General features: G+C 43.0%; 1 protein-coding gene across 1 annotated transcript in view; it reads right to left on the bottom strand.

The window, feature by feature from the left end:
• The window catches only part of LOC108901617 (neuronal PAS domain-containing protein 3), a 238661-nt gene that overhangs the window by 97669 nt on the left and 115131 nt on the right, over positions 1-25861 (bottom strand). The window contains exon 4 of the mRNA XM_018703165.1: positions 8702-8784. Within this exon, the coding sequence (XP_018558681.1) occupies positions 8702-8784 (83 nt within the window). The remainder of the gene's footprint in view (positions 1-8701; positions 8785-25861) is intronic.

The raw sequence follows: 25861 nt of genomic DNA, 5'->3' as shown, positions 1-25861 counted from the left end.
CAACAAAGGGACGGGACTGCGTTAAGCTAAGCTAATATACTGCTTACTTTAGCCTCTCTCACCCTGCATCCTTTTATGTCCTCTGTTCTTCCATCTCTCTGTCCACCACTCTCCCCCTCTTTCTCTCTTATTCTCTCTCTCTCGTGCTGAGCCTGTTGAAATTCAGTCCGTCTCTCAAGGTTGTTAACTCTCTCTCTCTCTCTCTCACATCAGCATCACGTCGGCCAGGGAGGAGGTCAAAGTTCACAGCGATGTGCCTTCCTCCGTGGTCCTCCCACAGGACGACTTGATTGACAGCAATCAGGAATAACCCCCCCCCCCCCCCCCCCCCCTTCCTCCCTCTCCACCTGTCAAGACAAAGTGGCTGAGTGTGTGTGGTGTGTGTGTGTGTGTGTGTGAACCACTTCCTCTGTCATTTTTAATTATCCAAATGATATTCAGCTTCAGACACCTGCCCCCCCCCCCCGAAAAAAACCTCCCATAATCCCTCAGTCCACCCTCTCACCAGACGCTGTCAGGAGGGCACCGTCGCGCCGCCATTAGCATAAGAGCGTGTTTGTTTAAAGAGCCCGTCCCGCCTATAAAATCAAACAATTAGAGATGCAGACAAGCCTCGGCCTATTGACTGCATAAATAATAAGACCCTGCACTCGTCTTTTTTTCTCTCTTTTCCTTCCTTTTCTTCTTTTCACTCTCTGGACACTTGGTTTATTGGTTCAGACCTCCTCCCTCCCTCTCTCCTCCTCTTTCTCTCCATCCATCTCTCCGCAGTTATTCCCACTGCTAATGAACCTGCCGGACCTCACAGGAAGTCAGAGAGGGGGGTTATGGGTAATCAGGATGCGAGGCTCGACGCTCACCGCCGTGACCTTTAGTCTCGCCGCCGCCGGGTCACGCCGGGCCTCTGGAGTCATCTGGGCATGCAGGCTGGCGAAACCCGCCTGAAACCCACAGCTCGCCGCGTGTGTGTGTGTGTGTGTGTGTGCAGGGATAATGTGCTCGCTTTTGAATATGCAGGTCTTAAAAATTCATCTCAAGGCCTGGAGTTCAATGCTCAGACAGAGTGAAATATATCTGAAATACAGTCGTCTGACACGTGCCTGTGTGTGAGGGCGGAGGTTTGACACGAAGAAATAATCTGAGCTAAATGAAGACGTTGTTCTTCTCTCTGCACTCACACTTCAATGTTTCAATATACATTTTCAACACATATTTCACATTCAAATATGAAGGATTACAGTAAAGATTAAACATGTATGTAAAGGTCTGAACGTGTGAATATACAGGAGCTGTTTACTGCCTAATACTACCTGTACGGTCATGTGGTCACGCACTATCCAATCACACAGAACACATTGTAATGCCAGGTGTGTAAGAGACGGACGCCTTCACACACTAATTATCTGATCCACCTGGTGTGCATGAAGCGGCTCAGGGTAAACAGGGATGTGATGTGATGTATGTCAGTTTATACCCACTCATTATTTCATGTTTCTTTTTCAGACAAAAACAAAACAATAAAAAACGGCCGACTGTTAAATCTTAGATGTCGGAGCTTACTTGAATGCATCAGTGAAAAGAGGCGGACTGGTCCTTTAAACCTGAGTGTCTTTCAGTGACTTCTTCACTTCTCGTCTGTCTGTCTACCTGTCTGTCTACCTGTCTCCCCCTCACACACATCCTTCCACTTCCTGTTTGTAAACCTCCACAGTAATATTCCCATAATGCACCGAGGGCAGCAGATCTGTCCTGTCATCCCCGCGTCCTCTCACGTCTCCATGTCTAATTTTTACCTACGGTGACACTCATTGGCTGACAGCTTGATTGACAGGGGGGCTGACAGGAAACGGTGTCATGTCTGCGCGGCGTCGCTGTCGTCTTTAATTTCCCCCTCATCGCCGTGACAACACGCGACACCTTACATCTGTTTTACACGCTGCAGAGCGAAGGCGTCGGTTAAACAGCTGCAGGTGAAGGACTCCGAATCAGACAGGACGGTCGCTGCTGCTGCTGCTGTTCACTCCACATTCAAACACACCTTACTCATCAGGTCACCTGTGACCTGCAGCAGCTTCAGGCTCTGATTGGCTCTTTTGGATTAAAGCAGCAGACGGCTGCTGTCTATTGAAAATATTTCATCTTAATATTTGGGTGTAAATCCGCAGTCAGAGTCAAGCTTTGGACTCATTTCTACCTGCATGTTATTACCATGTGTTCATTTAAACAAAGACTGGTCAAAGCAGGATTTTCAGTTTAAGCAGAAAATGTCACTTTATTTTCATTAAATCCTTTTTTTTATGAACGTGGCTAATTTTCACCTTCAGCTTTAGAAACATGATGAAAACTGAAAATTAAACACTGAAAACATCTTCACTCTGTTTAAATGCACTGGACAAATGTGGTCAAAGACCTGTGTGTTGTTGTGTGTGTGTTTTAACATGTCTGTGTCATGAGTGAGTGATGCTGTAATGTGTGTGTGTGTGTGTGTGTGTGTGTGTGTGTGTGTGTGTGTGTTATGGATGAGAGCATCTGAACAACACAGTGGAGGTACTTACCATAAACCATCTATTAAAGCAGGGCGGGGCATGTCAGCTGCCATCACTCTGACTGAGTGAGAGAGTGTGTGTGTGTGTGTGTGTGTGTGTGTGTTCATGCACTTTAACACACACACTCTCTGAAACCTAATTCTAACCGTTGCTCTCAAACTAAGTCTTGACCTTCAAACGTCAGACGTGAGGACAAATAAGGACAAAATGACCTCATGTAGTGAGTCTGACTCTGTGGTGTGTGTGTGTGTGTGTGTTGTGGTGTGTGTGTGTGTGTGTGTTGTATCAAACACCTGTGCAGCTGCATTTGTGAAACGTCGCTACGTCTCATGCGTCAGTAACAGGAGCTAATTTTGAACTTTAGAACTTTATTGATCAGCTGAGGACAGAAAATCAGAAGTAATAATCGCTGATGATGTGTCACTGCGTCGATGCAGAATCGTCCATGTCTGCATCGCGATGCATCGTAGAAACGATCTTTTTATGATTTAGCTCTAATGTCTGTGTCTTCCTTAGTGAATATCCCACAAGTGGGATAAATAAAGTCTGTTTTTATCTTCCTGTCCACCTGTCTGTCCACCTCCTCTTATGGCTCCCTCTGTTCAGTTCCTTACCTCCCCGTCTCCTCATCTGTGTGTGTGTGTGTGTGTTTTAACAGGTGTGGCCCTCCCTCCCCCAGACACTCATCCTGCCAGGTGCTCTGCCAGGCTGCTATAAACACACAAACACACACAAACAAACAAAATCACACACTTCCCTCCTCTTTCCTGCAGTTCACTGTCTGACTTTCCCAAAGCATCAACACACACAGCGTCTTTCTCTTCATCAATCACTCCTGTAATTGTTCACACTTTTTGGACCAACACACACAGTTTACTTTATTCCACCCCCACCTTCTCTGTTTAATTAGTATCCGTCTGTCCGCCGCCTCTTCATCTTCAAACACCACATGGTGTCTTTAAAAACACCAAACACCAATCTGCTCTTTAAAGTCCAAAAACACTGCAACACTTTCACTTCATCAGCAACAACTAAACTTCCTGACCTGCACAACTTAACGCAGCAGTCCGCTGGCTTTGTTGGAACACCGTCGAGAAACAGTCTGTCTTATCCAGACTCAGCTGAGGACACGGACATTTAGCCTAGCTTAGCATAAAGACCGAAAGATGCTGAATCTTCTCGTTTAAAACAAAGATCAATCTTTAAATTCTTCATGTGGCGTCTGTGTTCCTGGGGTTTCAGCGAGTGATGAGGATGATGAACCGTTTCATTTGCTTAAACTTTCCAAAACAGGAAGCGTCTGCTGTAACTCAAGCTGCAAACATGAGTTCTTTCCCAGGCCAGGGAGCAAATCATCAGCTACAGTACCTTCTAAAGCAGTTTAAATGACTTTGGTCATTGGAGGTATACTGTGTTATTTATGCGACATACACTCAGTGGGGGCAGCTGGAGTTCAGGATCTTGTGTTAGAACACTTCGACTCTTGACCCTCTGATTAGTGGATGACCTGCTCTCCCTCCTGAGCCACAGGAGTAACAACTAATCTGTGTAAACACCAGGTTGTGTTGAGTTTTAAAGTAGAGTTGCATAAATCTACAATAAAAGCCAGTCTCATCGAGCACGACTGTTGAACTTGTCTGTGCAGGAATACTCGATTGCAGCATGTACAGAAGTGTGTGTGGGTCTGAGGTCCACATGCAGGGCCACAGCTGTCTGCATCTGCATCTGCATCTGCATCTGCATCCATCGTGGAGGACGATCGAGGCTTTGGTTGTATGAGTCGGCAAACTGAGGAGGAGCTGCTGCATCAAATAACACGATCGAAGCCACGAGCACAATGTTACTGTTCCTCATAGTTACAGGACGACAGGTGTAATGAACCATCATTTTCCTTTAACGTCCTCCACTCTAACGTGGCCAGGACTCCACTAATAAAATCCAAATTCAAATAAATCTGAATAATTTCCTAAACGTCAAGTTATTTCTGACTTCAGATCTGATCAGTGGATAAGATGCTAAAACTAAACCAAAGCGAGAAGTAAGTCAAACTCCAGGTTTCAGCTCCCTCACAGACTCCATGTTTCTCCCTCCCAGATCTTTATTGACGACTAATCAAGATCATACAAATACAAGCTTCTCACATTTACTCTCTCTCACACACACAGGAGAGCACACATGGAGCTTTACATCCTGTTTAATGACTGCTCCCTGTCTCTCTCTTCATTAAGCGTTATCAACCTCTCTGGCCTAATCTCTCTGAAATTAGTGTCTGGTCTCTACCACCTAAGTGACTGGCTGGCATTCATTAGCGCTGCGTTTTAGCCAAATCAATCACACCGCGCCCCGTCCGCCACGCTTTCTTAAAATGTCATCCTCAAACTTCTCACAATCAATTAAGCGGGAGATTAATGAGGCCAATTTGCCGCCAACACGTCGGCCTTCCTTCTCCACTGAAAAGGCCGCGCGTGCACGTGTGCGCGCACACACCACACCACGCACGCACACACACACAGTGATGTTGGAAACACTCTTTGAATAATATATATACACGGAGGAGAAAGGCACAGATTTTGCTCATGAGTGACACACACACAACACTTCCTGTGTAAACAGCGTCAGTGTGAATAGTTCAGAGACAACATGGCCGACCACAGAACTTTAAATAAACACAAATATACACTGACTTCCTGTTTGACACAGAGTTCTGGGGAAAAGTATGAATCTCAGACTTGTTCAGAAATGGGACAAAATAATCCCTCCCACGTCACCTGACGTCTTCCTCTGCTCCCATCGTAACTACTGCACCTGCTAGGCTATACTTATCATTTATTTATTGTGAAGAAGTTACAGGAACTGCAGTGTGTCTGCCACCACGTTAAAGGGGCTTCATTAGATAGACTAGACTGTGTATGACATGACTCGACGTGACCATCCTGAAAAATCCCTTAAAGCAACGCAATGTAATTTTTCCTGTGCAGCAGCGCCCTCTGCAGCCACGAGTGGATAATTCATTCTGTTGAGCTCTGAGTCCTGTGTGGTTAAGTGGTTTTCATATGCAGAAAACAAAACCCTTGACTGGAGCTTCAGATGGTGTATGTTACCCATAATCCCCAGCTTCTGGAGCAGGAAGTGATGTCGCTGTAACATACTACAGCAAACTGTTTGTATTTCTTGATATTTTCAAAGTTTCCTGGCTGGATATCAGAGATAAGGTTACATAATGTTGCTTTAAGTAAGTGTTAATTTTATGTATACACACACACACACACACACACACACACACACACTCCCCCTCTCTCACACTAACACACCTTCCCTCATGCAGGTGAGGGGAGGCCCACATTGCTGCTGTCGCTTCCAATCTCACAGCTGCTTCAATCTGCCTCGGGATCTGCCTCGTATGGTTGTCATAGCAACTCTCCAGGGATTATAACAAGGTATTATGGGATGTCTAGTGTCTTGAGCTGCGGGATCAGAACACGGTGTTGACACTCACACACGCACAGAGACACACAGGCCCGACACGGCGGCGGCGGCGGCGATGCTCAGCGCAGCGTGAGCGGATGGCGCGGCGCCTCAGCTGCTCTTGCTTGTTTCAGCCTCGTGTTAACACTCACACATGACAACATGATGTGCAGAGCGGCGGAAGAGGAGAGCTGGTTGTCACGGTGACATGCTCACTCTGTGCTGTGCTGCAGGGCGTCTGCAGGATTAAAGTGTGGCAGATAAAGAACAAATGCAAAAAAAAAAAAAAAAACACACACCAAAAAAAAACCAGGGAGTTGTGATAGACACGGCTGCACGCCGCACTAATGTCCCGACATCCTCCTCCGTCTGTCTGAAGTTTCAGTTTGAGAGTAGCGCCCTCTAGCTGCCAGTGTAACAGCCGGCCCCAGCTCAGATTACATCTCAGACCAGTAATAAACACTGTGCTGACCAGGCTTAACTGTTGGAGACAATCAGAAAAGTTACGCCTCTGCTTCCTGAACTGACTGCAGCAGAGAGACAACAGATGCTCTGAGGAGAGAAGAACAGCTGAGACTGGACCAACACCAGCAGAGCATCTGTTTTTATTATTTATCAAATCAAATTTATCTGATATCAAACCCAACTGATGAACGATTTATATGTTTTAGTCTTTTTATTAGTTGGTTTATCCTTTTATTCTACTTTTATTTTCTGGATTGTTTCCCTACATTTTATTCTGGTCTTACTCACTTTAATAAATCATCTCATCTCTATTATTATTTTATTTTACCTTTATCTCCATTTGCCTTTTAATACATTAACTTGCTCTTATTTTGCTGTGCTAAATTTCTTTAAATCTTTTTCCTGCCTCTGGTGTGTTTTTATTGAGTTCATTATTTATAATGTAACTTTGTGCATGGGTGGGTGGGAAGGTGGGGGAGATATTGGTTTTTATTGTGTAAAGCTCTTTGTGTTCATTTTGTATGAGAAGTGCTGTACAAATAAAATAAAGAGTCTGATGACTGGGAGAAGACCGATGGAGAAACAGGTCAGGTTATGTTTCTTCATCGCCCTCGCTCCCACAAGCCCCTCTGAGTCTCTCAGTAATCAGTATTTAGTGAGTATTTTTTAAAATAAGAGGTATCTTTATAATAACAGTGGATGTTTCAGTTTGTCATGAAACTCTTCGTATCTGTGAGGATTTTCTCTGTCAGGATTCTCCAATATGATAAAGGGATAACAAAAAGTACAAGGAGATTAGAAAAGTGTGCTCAGGCTCACTGGTGTCAGCCAGATTAGAATAATAATCAGGTGTAACTGAAACGGATACACACACACAAACACACACAAACACACAAGATTTCTAGGTTTAAAAATGCACAAACAACGAAAAAGAACAGGTAGGTTTACAGAATAATCTCAGCAATACGTGCACAATTACAAATAGTGTATATCATATAACACTCACACACACACACACACAGATTACCAGCCTCTATCAGCTGTGGTATCGCGTCAGCCTGGTTGTGATGTTAAAAGCTCAGCCTTTGGGCTGTATGTTAAACAGATAAGGAGTGGAGCATTTTAGGGATTAAAACTACAAGATACACACACATTTTACACACACACACACACACACACACATACAATCCCGGGGGAGTGAGCAGCGATAACCCAGTCATTATCATACTTTCATAATTCCATTTAATAATTCAGCTTAACCGTGGCAGCAGCTGGATGTTGAGGAATAATTGAAGTGGGCTGTGGTGAAAAATCGGAGGCTGAATTATGAGGAATCACTGGGCTAATAATGTGAAGGTACATTATGAGGATAATTTAGCTTCAGAAAAGCTCAAAGGCAAATCAGAAGAAATAATTCAGATAACAAAATGGTGTAAAATGCTCACTCTGTCTGACAGGATCTGGACCTCAGACTACAGGAAGGAAAACAGAGGAGAACAACCCAGGAGTCATAATATTCATTAAAGCTTCACTAGCAAACATGGAGTTTGTCCTGAGGGTGGCGCCAGAGAGAGAAATACCTCAATTCCTCAAATCAAGGTGGTGCATCTTAGTCAGACATCAGTCAGCTCTTCTACAAAAGCCTTTCTTCTTAGAAAGTTAGTGAGAGTTTGAAAGAGCGTGAGTAGAAACACAACGAGGCTGTAAAGGTGGACTGGTGAGTAGATGGGTTTTCATGTTAACGTCCCCGACAACCTCTGTAGTCTCATTTAGACACTCGTTAGCAACCGCCTTTTTTAAGACACGTAAAAGCTTCAAACATCAGGAGTGGGGGATTTACTGACCCATTTTATGTCGGAGAATCAAACCTGAAAATGTCTTGAGCTTGTGTTAAAACCACAGACCTTATTTCAGACATTTAACCACAAACACACTGACAACAGGAAGAGCTAACATGCTAACATGCTAACTTCCTGGTTTTAGGACTTGTAACTGCACTATTGTATTATATGAACAAGAACGACTGGAAATTATCAGAAATCCAAGGGACTGAAAATGTTACTGCATCAAGAGAAAGTGTGTGTGTGTTTGTGTCGAGCTTGACATTGGTCATCGATGTGTAAACCTGCACACACACACTCCACCAACATGCATTTCCAGCCTCAGTTCCAAAGGTTTGTTCACATCAAGTCGATAGATTTTTAGCCACCTTGAACAGATCCTACCTGCAAAATGTGGCTGCCCAGGTGAGGTTCGAAGATCTCTGAGGCGATGACGCTGGGACTCCTCCTCCGCTGGGTGCCGATAGCTAAACACACACACACACACACACACACACACACACATACACACAAGGAGAGAAAAAGCACAGGACAGGACAGAAGAAGACCGGTGAGACTCAGACACATTGATACAAGCAAAGCTACACACACACACACACACACACACACGCACACACGCACACACACACACACACACACACACACACACACACACTCTCACTTTTATACAGCCTAGCGTGACGAACACACATGGCACAGGACAAAAGGAACCGGTAAGGTCAGCTCTGCAGAACAGTGTGGAACAGTGCAACAGGTTAGCATTGTTAGCTCTCCTCACTGAAACCAATGAGAACAGGGTCATATCTGTTGGGTTACATGAGGAGCTAATGATGCTAACAAGTCATTCAGTAAAGAAACTAACAAAGCCAGAGAAACAGCACCTGAAGGGGAAACTTGATCTCTTAGTTAAAACATTATGAAGGATTATACTCTCAATACATTTTATGCAAACAAACATATACATGTGTGAAGATCTTTGAATGTTCATGATTAAAGAAAAATCTCTTCTCTTGTATGTTCAACACAGGAAGATTTCCCTGGTTATTTTACGTTTTACAGCGTCTCAGGAAAAAGTTTTTTCTTGTTCTGTGACTAAGCATTAAAATACAGAAAAACACGTCGGCCGATTTCTGTAACTTTCAGAAACCGACGATCGGACAATCACAACCACAGACGACTACACAATAATATTACATAAAGATGGATGACATGACAGCTCCCCGAAAGTGAAGCCAAAACATCTCGATCACCTGCAGCACAGGTCGTAAGCCCCCCCCCCCCCCCCATCTCAACGACAACAACAACAAAAACACAAAACAATCCCATGAAGGTTTCTGTCGATTTGTCGTTTGTTCAAGTGTTCATGTCACTGATAAGGTTGGTTCTAATGAGCTATTTGATGCTATAAAATGTGTGTGACATCACGACTGACAGCTGTGATGACTGTGATGGTCGGGCAGGTGTGTGGGCGGGACTTAAACACCACAGCTCGACGCCTGGAACACCACTGCGCAGGCTCTGGCTTCTGATGGCGTCAGCAGCGTAAAGATGGCAGCTGCATGCATTCGGGATATTTTGGCTTCATTTTTGTACAGTGGGAGGAAGTGGAGACACGTCGTCCATCTTTGTTTACTGTCGCTGATCTGAAAGTGTGCGCCATATTATCACATCTCGCCTGTCTCTTTAAAACCATGAAAAGGTGCAGAGTCCTCGGCCTATATGAGGTTTTTGCTCATCACATCTTTCTCATGTTCAGCTGCTGTGCAAACGTCTGTGAAACCAAACAACTTACTGAGAGTTGATGCAGCTCAGGACTTGTCAGACTAGTCTGCCCCTCTCTGACAGAGAGGATGGGCGAGTCTGTAAGGCAAAGATACCAAAATGGGAATCTCTCTCTTTCTGTTGCCTTTTGTCTCTCTCTAACCCTTTCATTATTCTCAACTTTCTATCCATCACTGTTCTTCTCTGGAGAGACAGAGAGGGAGACAGACAAGAGAGAAAGAGAAAGAGAGAGAGAAATGGTTTATAGCTTTCTAAAATTTCACCCTGAGGGCAAAACTCTCTCCAAAGACAAAAACTGAAAGTACAACAGCCAGAGAGAGAGGGAGAGAGGGAGAGAGATGGCTATGTGAAAAATCTGCCCTCAGGTTAAACTGTCTCCCTCTCTCTCGTTTCCAAAGGAAAACAGAGTGAGAGAGAGGACAAAGCCAGAATATGCGAGAGACAGACAGAGAGGAGAATTTGAATTTTAAAACCTTCCCTTCATCACCAGCAACTAAAACAAATACTGTACATCAGCATCAGTCCACTATAAATATAGGTCACAGAACTGGAGAAACTGAAAGTGCACACGAGCATCACCATGTTGCCTTGAACAGGAAACAGTATTTGTTCAGTCAAAGTCAACTGACCACTGATACGGTTCCTTCTAACACCAAGTCCGGACAACACAACACTGACTGATGAAAATGATGTTTAATGTATCAGCATCTTGCCTAAAATCTATGGAATACATCCGTGCAGTGCTAATGTTCATCTGAGGTATCTACATCAGAAGGCCAGGGTCGCTTTTTTCCTACCCAGATCAGCTCAATCCTTAAACCTTTCCTAGTCCTGCTACAGTGTAATCCAATGGACAACTGTCCACATTAAGTCCGTCCACCAGAGTTCTTATTTTTGTCACTGACAGACTCAGATTGTTATGTTAGTGTCTGACAACATCATGGACAGGATTCCTACAGAGACAGAGCTTTTTATTAAAGAGGACGTGTAACCAGAAACATCTCTATATATCTCTACCAGACTCCATTGACAAAAACAGGGATTTAACCAGGAGCTGCTGGAATACCACTGCCTCCATCTGTTAGTGTGTCTGTGTTACTGTGTGGTACTTTTACTTCAGTAAAGTATCTGATTACTTCTTCCACCACTGAGAGTCACACAGTAACACAGACACACTAACAGATGGAGCTCTGTAAAATTCTGTTTTTTCTCAATGGAGTCTGGTGCTTCTGGTTAAAAAACTCCAAAGTTAATCCTCTAAGTTCAGTACGTTGCTTTGAAAAACCATGGTGGTTGCGGTAGAGACAGTTTGTGGTTACAGGTTAAATGAAAGTCTGCAGCACTTTGCAAAAACAAGTTACAAAGTGTTTTATAAAGAAGACAAGAAATATCAGATGAAGGTGGAAAGAAACGTGTGGGAATGTGGGACTCGGATGTGGTAACACATACGCTTCACCAATCATTGTAGTTACAGTGCATGTCTGTGAATGTGATATTTTTCTGAGGAGTGTATGCAGGGTTCTTTATTTTTTTCTTGTAATATTTCTTGTATTTATCATCTTTTATTTGCATCTGCTTTTGTTGTGTTCTCATGGATTTTATTAACAGTCGTCTTTCTGTTCATGCTGCTTGTTCTCGTGTGCATTTTAATGTGAAGCAAACTGAATTTATTTTATAGCAAAACGTGCTATTAGACAGAGAGACAGCTTCAGAGAGTGAGACAGTTTGAGACAGAGAGACAGGCAGACAGAGGGGCATTAAAGCTCACTAAGAGAGAGATTTTTCTGCCCTGAGGTAATTTTCTCCTCTCTACACAACCTCCGTCCTCGTCTCCCCGCAGACCTCATTACACCGAATGTACACACACACACCAACACACTCGCCCCTCCTGTCGTTTTTGGGGGGCTAATGTAGCTGAATTAGGCTCAATTAATGATGTAATGAAATGCCCTTGTGAACGAGACTTTAAAAAAAAGGAGGGAGGGGGTGGGGGGCGGACTGAGCTGAGGGAGGACGGATCAGGGAGCTTCAGTCTGATGTGGGGGGAAAATAAATGTCATGTTTTATGTCTGATAATGTTGAGTGAAGCTCAAACATGCTGCTTTATAGAGTAAAAAACAAAATGGAGGAGGTCAGAGCAACATGAAGGAGGGAGGGTGGTTATAGGAAGACGAAGGATGGGAAGGTAAAAAAAACAAAGGGATGAAGAGGAGAGGAAACACTGAGACGTTAGAAAGGAGGAAAGTGGTGTGAGGCAGATGAACAGGTGGGTGAGGAGGAGTATGTTGAGGAGGAAGGAGATCAACACGTGAACGACAGCTTTTCTCTTTCAGTCGTACTACACAAGGTGTGTGTGTGTGTGTGTGTGTGTGTGTGTGTGTGTGTGTTTTTCAGCTAACCCCTCCAGCAATGCTCAGAGCCCTTAGCTGTTGTGTGTCTGTGTGGGTGTGTGTATCTTGAAAATTCAGGGGTCTCACTGCCAAACAACCACAACAACAAAACACACACACACACACACACACACACACACACACAGAGAGAGAGAGGATGTTCCTGTCTGAATAATAATAATAAAGGATAAGGATAAAAGGTAAAAGAGGGAGAGGAGTGATGTGAATGATGTTAGAGCTGAGGAAGGAGGAGGAAGAGGAGGGGAGGGAAAAATCATCATTTCAAAATAAAAACCCAGATTAAATCATTTAAAAAGAAAAGAATAAAAAACAAAGAGAAGTCAACATTTCACAAATTAAAGTGTCAAATCGCAGGAAGCAAAACAAAGAAAACAACAAGTGCAAACTCATGCAGAATTTAAAAATGGATGTGAAAATATTCAAAACTGATCATTTGTCTCTCTCTCTCTGTGTGTGTGTGTGTGTGTGTGTCCATCTTATTGGAAAGTTGGAAAGTCAATTTAACTTTGGTCTCTCAAAGTCAAACATTACTGCTGTTGTTAATTTATTTTCTTGTTTAATATGAAATTGGCAACAAACCAGGGATTTCCCCCCCCCCCCCCGCCCTCCTATGTGTGTGTGTGTGTGTGTGTGTGTGTAGGCTTAGAGCTGCTGGATTAAAGGAGTAAACTACAGCCTCCAGACTGCTGGCCAACGAATGGGGAGGACCTGGAAGTGTGTATGTGTTAGTAAGAGAGAGAGGGGGGAGGGTAGATAGGTACTGTTACACAAATTGCCAATTCAATTAGTGGTAGGTGTAAGAACAGGGATGAGGGAGCGAGGGGGAGAGGGAGGGGGAGGGAGAGAGGGAGAGGGCAGCCATTTTGGCAGAATGTCAGAACCAATTTATCAAGACCTAACAAAGGACCTCAGGGATGGAAAGAGAGAAAGAGGGAGGGAGGACTGGAGGAAAGGTGGGACAAGAGAAGGAAGTGAGGGAAAGAAAACATCGACAGGTTAATAAACGAAGAATAGAGAGATGGAGGGAAGATGAGGGAAAAGAAAGAGCCCAGGTCCGGGTTTTGTACATTATACCACACACCTGCTGACATTTTAACAACATAGGCAGGAAAAGAAGAAGAAGAAGAAGAAGGCTCGAAGTGCTGGAGTCAAAGGTAACTTGACTTCTTTTAGGTTCCTTCAAGATGTTTCGGCTCTAATCCGAAAGACTTCCTCAGTTCTAAAAGCTGACGGGGAAGTCTGAAGGTCGTGGAGATGAAGAGGACAGAGGAGAGGATACTACAGGTAGCAGGAAATGAGGGAATTTTTACAAAATGGCCGAATGTTACACTGTTATTCAGACACTCTGAGTCTCCCCAGGTGGTTTAAAAAGTCATCAACAGTGGAGACCTTTGGTTTAATTAGTATCTTTTTAAAGGCATCGTTCAACCACTTTAAGTTTTCATGACTGGTTCTGCTTAATAACCCATGAACTCACCTGTTTAATGTTAAGCTAACATAGCCACCAGAAGCTAGTGATGGTTCCAGACCTTCATTTGTAATAGGAAGGATTGTATTATCTGTTATTTGAAAAGTCACAGTCTTGATTTTTTAGATGTTGTGGACATCAAGATTCAGGATGCTATGGGTGTTTTCAAGTTAGCCAATTTCAAAGTAATTATTATTATTTATATCTGATTTGTACAAACTCACACATCTTAAATATGTCTCATTTTTTACATCAACATTTCCTGAGAAACTGGATCCACAGCAAAATATAATGAGTTCTTCTCTGGCCTCTGTCAAATCCCTCCACCAAGGTTGGTGAAAATTGGTTCAGTATTTTTCTCTGTCATCACGACAATTTGCTGTTTCGTTTTTGTTTTTCACAAGGATATGAAGCATCTTGATCAGAGCTCACTCATGAAACCCTACCACAACTCAGAGTGTCTCTCCTGGTGGGCTGCTGACAGTGTTGTCAAACGGCTTTAACTTGCCACAACTCCAATGGTTTCTGCTTTAGCTTTAGTTAATGTCTGGCTAAAGCGGTAGGCATGCTTAACTCCTGACTCTCTACCTCTATCATGGTTAACTTTATGGTCCGGTCATTTAAAGATAAGACTTGGTTGTAAAGTTTACAGCCTGCCTCACTGATGAAAAAAAAAAAGCATGTAATGAGTCGTCGAATCACATTTTGTGACTCATATTTAACCCAATCACATTTTGTGAGGTGAATCAGGATCTTCCTGATGGATCGAATCATCGGCTTTTAGGGGGTGGACCTACTGTAACCCTGCTGACAACAGACATGAGTGAAAACATAACCTCTTTAATAACACATAATAAACTACTATCTGATCTGTACTACAAAACGTTTAGCAATGTACATGAACAGAACTGCAGTATTATTCTAATAATTAGATTTTTTACCATCAAGAAATACACATGCACCTTAAGAAATATGGAAACAAGCATCAAACAAATTTCTACACAAACTGCCAACTGATAGATCATAGATACACATGCTCTTCTTTTCCTCATTTTTTCAGTCTCATTAATACCGTTACAGACGTCTAACTGCATCACCACTCTGCCTATTTAACAGTAAAGGTCTTTGGTATCCGGCTGATATTAAACGTGACGACAGACAGCAGAGAATCCGGAGGAGAGGAAAAGTGCAGCTCCCTCTGTTACACATAACAAAGTTTACAGCTGGTCACATAAATGAGAGCCAGTCAGCCTAGAGGAGACTCTTTCCTTCTGAAATGAGATGTTTGGGCCGATTAACTCTGGCAGAGTCGCTCCACTAAACCTGCATCATTCCACTGTTTAAACTCTTTTGGTGATTCTTTCACCGTTAAGCACCGAGATGTTTCAGTGTAACCACCTTCAGTCTGAGAACAAGAACATTTACCAGTTCTTTGTCCTGATGTTGCTGTGGATATTGTTTTATGTTTGCTTTTTCTAAAGCACTTTGCATTCCCTGAATTTGTTAAGTGATTAAAAAACAATATTATCTAAAATAAGACAAGGCTCACTAACAGTCCTTATCTACATCTATAGAAGGTTCTAGGAGTCCTTTATGTGGTTCTAGTGGTTGTTGAGGAGGTTCTCAGAATCATTTAGGATGTTTCAGTGGTTGTTAGAAAGCTCTAATGTTCCTTTACATTGCTCTAGGGGTTGTAAAGGTTTTAAGTGGTCACAAGAGGTTCTCTGGATGGTTTTAGGAGGTTCTAGTAGTCATTAAGGAAGTTCTAGTAGTTCTTTAAGAGGTTATGGAGGTCCTACAAGAGATTGTTGTAGTCAGTGATGAGGTTCTCACTAGCAGTCCCACAGAAGTTTCTGGAGATCTTTTGGAGGTTGAATAGTCAAAGAGTAGGTTCTACATGTAGTTTTGTAAGTTCTAATGGTTAATGAGTAGGTTCTGCCTTTTAGAAGTTATAGTGGTCCATTAAGAGGTCCTAGTCATCTTTCAGGAGGTTTCTAGTCGGCATTAAGGAGGGTCATGTGGGGTTGTAGTCCATCCTCCTGGTAGAGTTCAGTACATCTTACAGGCGTATTTAAGATGTTTTCTTGCAGACTAATATTTGTAAGTAATTTAAAATGTGTACTTGTCCACTTTGCTTGTGATTTTTACCATTTTAATAGTATTTTTGCACATTTACTTAAAATAATTTTGTATGTTACTTTTATATGTCATATGTGTAGTTTAAATGTAACTAACTGTAACTAATGAATGATCTCAGTTATTGATTACTCTTCTGATCAGAGTGATGTGTTCAGCTGTCAGAGGTGGGTTGATCAAACTCCTGTTGGTCGTCTCTTCCCTGATAAAGACTTTCTGATTCATCTCAATCAGCCAACACACAAACACACCCTCGGCCTCACTTCACTTACGTCTTCATTCCCTCTCCTCTTTGTCTGTTTTCTGTGCTGAAGTTCATTGCCTTGCTCCCTCTCTCTCCCTCTCTCTCTCGATGACATCCCTCTGCTGTCGTTTCCAGACTTCTCCCCCTCTCCCCCCTTCTCTCTCCCCCACACATACAGCGTTCGGTGTGTGTGTATAATCATCTCTGCTGTCTCTCCACTTGGCTGAGTGCCAGCTGGTGTGTGTTGGAGTCAAGGACAAGAGAGGACAGAGGAAGAGAGAGAGAGAAAGAGAGAGGGAGGTAAAGCAACAGAGAGATGGATGAAGGGATGGACAGATAGAAAAATGGACAATGCAATGACAGAGACAGAGGAAGAAAAGAAAATCTATTTTCTCTGTAGACCGCTGTTGTTATTATCCACTACTTTTAATGAGCCTGGACAGAAAAAGTAAAACCTGCTTCAAGAGTATAAATCTTTCAGTTGAAGTAGTTTTAAAGCATCATGATCACAATGTTCAATTAACTGTGAACAGCCAAACTCATGATCATTAAATGTTTAATTTTGCTGCCCTCAGAGTAAAGAGGTGAACGCCACAGACTCATAACTCTGATGCTGTCTTTTTATTTTTAGTTTTATGACTCAGCGTTTGGCACATATTTCTCTCTCCAGACAAAGAGTCAATAACTTAGAAGGGTAATGTGGGGATTTCTGAAACTGGGCCTTATTTCCACATGTTTTCACATAATGATTGATAGGGACAGAAACCTTTGGAATCGGCTCAGTATCAAGCAAGAGCCTGATCACTGGGAACACCGACTGTAATGTAATCCAATGGGCAACATTATGGATAGAATTCCTACAGAGACAGAGCTTTTTATTAAAGACGAGGATCCTTTTAGTTTAACCAGAAACATTTCTATATATCAGTACCAGACTCCATTGACAAAAAGAGGGATTTTCCTGAGCAGAACACAGGAGCTGCTGGAATACCACGGCCTCCATCTATTAGAGTGTTTGTGTTACTGTGTGAGTCTCAGTTGTGGAGGAAGTATTCAGATCCCTCCAGAACATAAGTAAAAGTACCACACAATAACAAAAACACACTAACAGATGGAGGCAGTGGTATTCCAGCAGCTCCTGGTTAAATCCCTGTTTTTGTGAATGGAGTCTGGTAGAGATATATAGAGATCCTATCATCATGCTGTCAGACACGTATCGATCAATATTCTTACATACAGTACGACCAGAAGAAACACCCAATGGTTTAATCTTCCTTTGAAAAATGCTGGAAAAAAGTTCAACAGCTGCAGCATCATTACATTTTCTACTGTACAATCTTAACCATCATGAAATATGGTGTGAATGAGACGGACGTGACCACACACTGCTGCTGGAGATACTGTGTGTGTGAGTGAATCCAAAACCCTGTGAGATTTGAGGCTTCTCTTGCATCTGAGTTTGTGAGAGTACATGATCGGCTTCTCGCAAACACACACACACACACACACACACACACACAGCAAGGGTTCAGTGAGGCAGGAAGGTATTGGCACTGAGGGAATACAAGGAGCAGACAGTAATTAGGAACCAGCCTACTGTACCATAGACACACACACAGTCAGACACACACACACACACAAGCCTGATATGTTCTTGGGCGCACACACACACACACACACACACACACACACACACAGTGTAATTAGGTAGGGGCCCTGACGCCCCAGTGGTGAACTGAACAAGCCCCTGAATACCCACACTGGGAACGGCTGAACACCATAATACATGGGAAAAGGGCGTGAAAACACACACACACACACACACACACACACACACACACACACACACACACACACGTTAATTAAGTGGCAGCCTACTGTGCGTGAAGGGAACAAGGCGGTGGACGGCCGCAGTGGGAGTGTACGTGGACCAGCAGCAGTCAGGATTAACACGAGTCGACCTGCCAGCTCTGAACACCACCACACGCTTATTCTCTGCTTCTCTTCTTCCTCCATCTCTCTCTCTCTCTTTCTCTCATCATTTCCCGTTTTGTCCTGGTTAAAAACCCACCTCACAAAGGATAGTTCACCAGTAACTAGAACTACTACATTCAGTCATAGAGCTTGGAAACTGAAGCGATAAATGACCATTAACACGTGAATAACATTGATTGTCTTGGTACAATATGATGTTCTGCTGGGAAACATTTGGTCCTGACATTCAGCTGGATGTTACTTTGACATGTACCACCAACCTAAACATTGCTGTAGACCAAGGAACTATAATAAGTTGCATTTCCATCTCCTTTAGGAGCCAACTTTCCACTGTCTGAGATTTGAATCGTTTTACAGATATGTTTTGTCTCAGATCTCAGGAGGTTCAGCTTTCTCTTCTACAACAGCACATTAAAGAAATGAAGGGCAGAGATGCTTTTGTATTTTATCAGCCAAAAGTGATATTTAAAGTAGAAAAAAACCTTTTAAATCATGTTTCCTTCAGTCATTACTTGCCAGCATTAGGGTCACAGTTTCATCGCTGTATGAAATATCAGCCAGTCAAAATGTTTTAGTAAAATTTTATTCCTTTCACTCATTTTGCTCATGATGACGTTATTAATGTTACTGTCCCAGTATGGCCTAAATGTCTTTCATCAACGGGTCGAAACACTGAAAACACGTTAAACTGTTATCAAGCATTTAACATGGTTAAGTTTGAGATCCTAAATAATGGGGTGTTATTGTCTGAATTGGGAACTTGATTTGGCAGGTCGGGGTATTTAGAAGTGAGCAGACAGACTGCTGCTCTCCTCTGCGTTAATCTGCTGTTAATTTGTCTGGACTGTAACATGAGACAGAGTGAGCTGCAGGAGTTTAGCGTGAAGCTGTTAGTCATTAATTCAACAGACACAGAGGTGAATGAGGCCACATGTCTCCATTATTCTCTGTCACACTGTCACCACACATAATAACGGCACTGCAGGGCTCGGCCTGTGTGTGTGTGTGTGTGTCTTGGAATTTCAGTGTGTCTATCTGAATACAGTTCTATACTCCTCATTACTTATATATCTGCTCTGTTGGCAGGGGGAGGCTTTGTTGTTGATATCCTCCTGTTGCTCACTGCAAAGTACTAGCCTTTTTATCTTGTTCCCCCTTTTTCCCCCCCATTATATTTAAATTATATTAACAATGATTATAACAGAAATACTGAGTTAAATATAAAAGAAATGAGAAGTCTTGAGACCTGCCAGCGGCTTCCAGAGACTGGATGATCAGACGCCAATAAGCATCGGTGCAGCTTCTGTTCAGCTAAATGCCGTCATGAGAGCAGGCAGCACGGTTACAGGCTACATTTATGGTGCGTTTCCATCGGAGTTAACAACGTTCCAACTGAGTAGTGGGAAAAACATGGATGCTCACAGAGCCTTTATAGTTGCTATTTGAGAGTGTGGACAACCTCAAGACAAATCTGCACTACACCTGAAGAACACCTCAGTTGTTAACATGACAACATTTTACTGTAAACGCTTCAGAATGTTCTTAAAATGCTGTTCGAGAAAGACAGAAATGTTAAGCTAACCATCGTTAGCAAAACCAGTTGATAACCAAGCTTGACACCTTTAATATTCAGGTATACATCGGCCTAGTGGCCAATATGATGACATTACTGATGTATCGCATTATTTTTGCTAGCTAAATGTCGCCTACCTCACTGCAGATTCACAGAAGATCCAGTAGGTGGTGCTGTAACCACCTATAACGGCCACTGACAGAAAGACAGTTACCTTTAAATGTTGTTTCATAAATTTGCATAATTGAATTTGTGCTCATTCAAACAGCTGTATCGGCCAAATATGCCCTAGTCACTGTCTAGGAGACAACTTTAAAAGTCTGGGATCAGCAAAGTCATTAGGAATTGTCCTCTGGGGACCATGAATGTCCGTGCAAAACTTCATGTTAACCCAACAGCTCGTTGCAATAGCTCAGACTGGAACAACTCTAGAACTATACTTCAGCCCTAATGCTTGCCCTAGACAGGAAGTTAAACCCCTAATCTTGGCAGACAAAGTGTCTTCCTCTTAACCATTAAAGCAAACAAGACCAGGACAAATTTCCCAATGAGTCAGAAGCATTTCAAAGTGATCGCACTGACTCTCGACGCAGTCCTGATTCAACATTTGATTGCAAATGTGTGTGTAATTCAGCTCAAATAGCAGCACTTAGCGAGAGAGCTGCAGTCATCTTTTCACCTCGTTTCACCTCTGATTACAGCCCGGTAACCGTAGAAACCGATCCCGAATCTGTTCACTCTCAGTCCGTGGAGGAAACTACCTCAGCAGTAAAAATTAATGAACTCTGACCAACTGTCTGACAAGACAGAGAGAGACGGGTGATGCAAGGAAAAGGACTGACGGAGTAAGAAAAGAGGAGGAGGGGTAGAGGAGAGAGGGATAAACAGAGGGGAATTCTCACAGATGGAGAGAGAAACGCAGTATTTCCAGGACTTTCTACAACTTATATTCATCCTCAAAGGATTAGATGCTGGTTTTCTACTCGTCCTCCGTCCCTCTGGTTTCATGTCCTCGCTCCATCCCTCCTTCAATCTCTCCATCCTTAGCCGACTCCCATTTAAGTGTAATTAAGTTGCCGATATGAACATTACGTGTTGGATGGGAAACGGCTGAATGCCACCGGTGATGGGAGGAGAGAGGGATGGAAAGGAGAGAGAAAGGAAGATCACTGAGAAGAAAGAAAGAGTGAGAACCAAAAAGAGAAATGGAGAGGCTGAGGCAGAGGGAGAGAAGAAGAGGAGGAGGAGGAGGAGGTGGATGTTAATTAATTATAGGCCGTCAGGGTCCAAATCATCTTCTTTTAAATGTGGAGTTGGAGCAGCACAAAGTCACGGCGGCTCATATTAAACCTTCAGCACTGATTTAGAGGCAGAGAGGATTCCAGACACACTGCCAGTGGGTTTCAGCTGCTGTCACAAACCGAGAAATCCTCTGGCGCGGGGCGAGGTCAGGCCGGGCGGCTGAACACACGACCCTGTCACCAGACAAATGTTGGTATCGGATGAAACACTGGGTTACATGCAACAACAAAGGTTTTACAATTACTTATTTCTACAACATCCCTACATGGCAACTATGGGTTGTTTAAAGGGATAGTTCTACATTTTGGCAAATGCATATATTCACTACCTCTCTGTCTTTGGTCCACACTCAAATCTCTAGCTGGATAAAGACATTTATGTTTCCCAGAGGATGAATCCTCTGATTTTTCCTCTGGCGCCACCATGAGTGAAATATCTCAATCAAGCAGACATTTATCAATGAACTGTGAGAACCCAACCTCTTAAAGGTGCTATATGTACGTTTTTGCTATCGCTACCTAGCCAACGTTAGCATTAACAGCTGTTAGAAAATGTCTTCTGAGCAGAGCTACTTCTTCATCCTCTCAGGTTGGACTGACCAGATACTACAGTGACTCACTATCACAAAGTGGTATGACGGGACGGGACGGGCCGCGGCTAGCTGGTTAGCATGCTAACTTCAGTAGAAGACAAGAAGCGATAGAAATGGAAGCAAAACAATGGTGTTGCTTTCCACTGCTGGAGTTTGACGATTAAAGCCGTTTAAGCCGCTGACTATCACTATCACTCAGTTAGAGGGAGATCGTACCTGCTCAGCAGGTTTACACAGAGCAACAGCAGGTGTCAGGGTAGGCTGTGTACTATTAACCACAAGAAACCACCACTACAGCAGGAGACACCCTCCCTGAAACGTGTATTTAGTCTGACAACATGTTCACGTTGGCCTCATCTCATGGAAAACACTGACATCTAGATATAAAACAGGAACCCACAAACTGAAACTGGTGACTTGTACGACAATAAGAACAAAACCAACAGTGTTTGGAACAACCGAGTCTGCAGGGCAGAGAGGTACTGCAGTCCTTATCAGGTCCAGTCCTTATCTGTCCGTCTGATCCACACACACACACACACACACACAATCACACACTTTATTAACTGCAGCACAATACAAGCCTGCAGGAGTGTGTGTCTGTGAGAGAGAGAGAAAGAGCAAGACAGGAAAACAAATGCTCACACTCAACTATTTCATTGGAAGTGAAGTAAAGGCTCTGTGTGTGTGTGTGTGTGTGTGTGTGTGTGGGGCTCCTGTTCATTCTCAGACATAGTTCTCTGTTATACCTTTAAAAACACTTTTAAATAAACTGTACCTACAATCAAAGTTTTGGTGATAATGGAGAGTTAATTAAATGTGGTAACAATACATGAAACAACAGTAGCAGTTGTAATATCAGTGATTAAAGCAGCGCTAAGATTTCCCTTCATTGGGTCTGTATGTTGATCATCAGCAGCTGGGATGATGAATAAAATCAGAAAAATAAAGAAGAAGTAACACTCAGCTCTTGATTTCTAATTCTCTGAGAGCTTCCCACCGCTCGCTAGAATACATTACAGGTACTTTTTAATCAGCTAACTGTGATCGTTTGCTTGCCAGCAGTGCCGGCGCAACAAAGCTAAGGTGGAAAAACAAGGCCTCTCCAGGAATCTGGCAGCAGATTGTAGAAAAGCTGGAATCAAAGGCGGCAGTGACGGAGTTCGTCTGTGATGTTGTTTGGATCATAAGAGGCTGCGCTTCGAGCTGCAGCACCTCTGTCTTTGTGTCTCAGAGCCAAACACACAGGGTGGGGTGGGTGGGGGGAGCAGAGAGAGAGAGAGAGGGAAAGAGAGTTTTCAGAAGAGACATTCACCATAAAAACATTGCTCTCTCTCCTCCTCGTTATCTCCACCATATACACTCGACTCAGATGTGGATAAACGCCATTTTGTCATCATATCCCCCTTTCTCTGTCGGTGGAGCGATAATATCCATCTTATTACGCCCTGTGAGAAGCTGTCGATGCTGGAGTGGGGAGGTTAAACGTCCACTCAGTGGTTACAGTGAAGAGCGTTCGGCTGAAGAGACACTCGGGGGGGTAATGTCCCTTTCTGCTCGTCCTGTCCCAAACACACCCAGGTTCAGAGGAGCTAAAGCAGTCCAGCACCCAAACAGCGTCACCTCTGAAAATGGATGTCTCATCAGCATCTCCAACCCACAGCCAGCACAGTCATAACCAGCTGTGACCTGCAGTGACCTCTCCATCCATTTTCCCCCTCAGAGAGAAATCACATCACAAACCGATGATGACATCACCTGTGAGGTAAAAAACCACACCGACCATGTAAAAGAGAAAAATCAATCCCTTCATCCGTTCTTTTATTCGTCGGTTCATTTCGTTGGCTGACTCCTTTTGTCAGATTGTGGTTTCGACCTTCTCGGTGTTTTCCTTCTTCCTGGGAAACAAGCCAACTCTAAAATAAGTCTCTGACACTCGTCCTCTTTGCTCTGGTCCTCCTTCCCTCTGCCGTTCCCTCCTTTGTGTCCTCCTTCCTCATCTCAAACCATAATTCTATCCTTCCCCTCCTTTTCCTCTTCTTCTCTTATGCCTCCTTTTCCTCCTCCTCCATTTTATTTACTCTTTCTTCCTCTCCCTCCATCTCCTCACATCCCTCCTTCTTTCTTACCTTGCCCTCTACCCTTCTTCCACTTCCATCCTTGTTCTTTTTGTTCTCTTTCTTTCTGTTCTCCTCCTCATATTCCACCTCTTTCTTCCCTTCCCTCCTTCCTGCGCCTCCTTCTCTTCCTTCTCCCCCACTTGTCCTCCTTCACCTCCTCCCCTCCATCCCTCTCTCCGTCAGAGTCGAACAGTAAAAGCCGCTCTGGCAGCGACTCCTCTCCACTATAAAAGTTGTGACATTGAAATGTCTGGAACTATTTTAAGCTTCAGTTTTTGCTTCCTGGAACTGAATGAAATCACCGAACACCCCTGCGGCCAAAAACTCTGCTTCCTGCCAAAACTATTCATACCTTTTAATTCATCAAATGAACACATAGTGGTTTGGAAAAGAGCTATAAATAATAGGGTTTCCACTTCTACTGTAAACGCTCTCCTTGGGGGAAAGAATGTGACGACTAAACTTAAAGAAAACAGACAAATGAACAAACTTCATCCAGTGAGGAAGACCATGAGAAGAGACTGAAAACATCCGAAAAATAGTTTTAAGTCGACATGTTTTTTCCCCCCAAAACTTTCTGGCTGATTTAAAGAAACTTGAATTGTGTGAATTCAGTGTGAAATTGAGCTCAGATATTTTCTTTTACTGCCGTTATGAAGTCTGATATTTTGGGATTAAATGCACTTTGGGTGTGAAACTTTCAAAGTTTTTGAGTTTAATTTGGAAAAAAAAAAAAAGGAAAATGAAAACATTCCTCTCTAACTTTTTTGGGGTTTCCCTGATGTAAAGTCTATCTGATGATGAAGACCTTGAGATTTGGCTGAAAGCTCCAGATATGATCAGATATTTTTAATGTAAATCTCTTTCTCTTCCATGTTTTTTATCGTCTGACTCTGCAGTAAAGAAAACTACTGCCAATGCCAGCCTAATGCTACTACTACTGATGCTACTGTTTACTATCATCTCTGCTGCAAGTATTTGTTCTACTACTACTACTACTACTACTACTAGTGATCACTGCTAATACCTAGTGCTGCTTGTATAATACTGGTTCTATCACAGCTGTTATTTCTGCTCTAACTACAATGAATACTGCTACCACTACAGCTAGTATTACTTCTACCTCTACTACTATTACTATTAAAACCACTTTACTACTGCTATCAGTACTATATTAACTGTATCACATCACCCATTGCTACTTACACTGCTACCACCTTCAAATAACTGTAATACTACTTCTACTACCACTCCAACTGGCACAGGCACTTACACAGCTTGCATTATGGGAAGTGTAGGATCCAGTGTTTAGGGAGCGTGACCCAGTTTAAAGGGGGTTAAAGGTCAACTCTTCTGACACCGTGTTAGTTTTAATATAAACCAACTGATGGGAAAAAGGTCTTGCTGTGGGTCCAACTTTAGGTAGCTCCGATACCTTCAGGGTACCTCAGAGTACAGAGTGGATGTATTTTGGCCTCTGCTGCTTCAGGCTTGAAAACACTTACTCACTTATTAGATTCATAATTGTAATAATAAATATAAATATAAGGAACGTGACTGCAATTAGCAATAGATGTTTAAATGGTTTAACAAATTAAAGAGTGATTATTAATAATTAATGAAATACTGGTACACACTGATTTTATAGAGCAGTAACAGCAACTCTCACTCTGTTGCTTTCCTTCCTTCCTCCCTCCACTTTCTTTTCTTTACCTATTTTTCCATCCTATAAATTTCTTTTTCCCTCCCCCCTCTCCCTCATTTTTTCCTTCCTCCCCCGCTCTGGATTTTCCTTCCTCTTCCTGATACTTTTCCTTCCTGCACCTCTCACCGTTTTACAATTCTTCCCCCCTCTCTCTCTTTCATATCCCAAAGGAGTGTAATCACCTGCAGGCCCTCATCCTTAACTACCCTGCACACA

Source organism: Lates calcarifer, linkage group LG19, assembly GCF_001640805.2.
Source record: "Lates calcarifer isolate ASB-BC8 linkage group LG19, TLL_Latcal_v3, whole genome shotgun sequence".
NCBI lineage: Eukaryota > Metazoa > Chordata > Actinopteri > Centropomidae > Lates > Lates calcarifer.
This window is presented reverse-complemented; position numbering and strand designations above follow the sequence as displayed.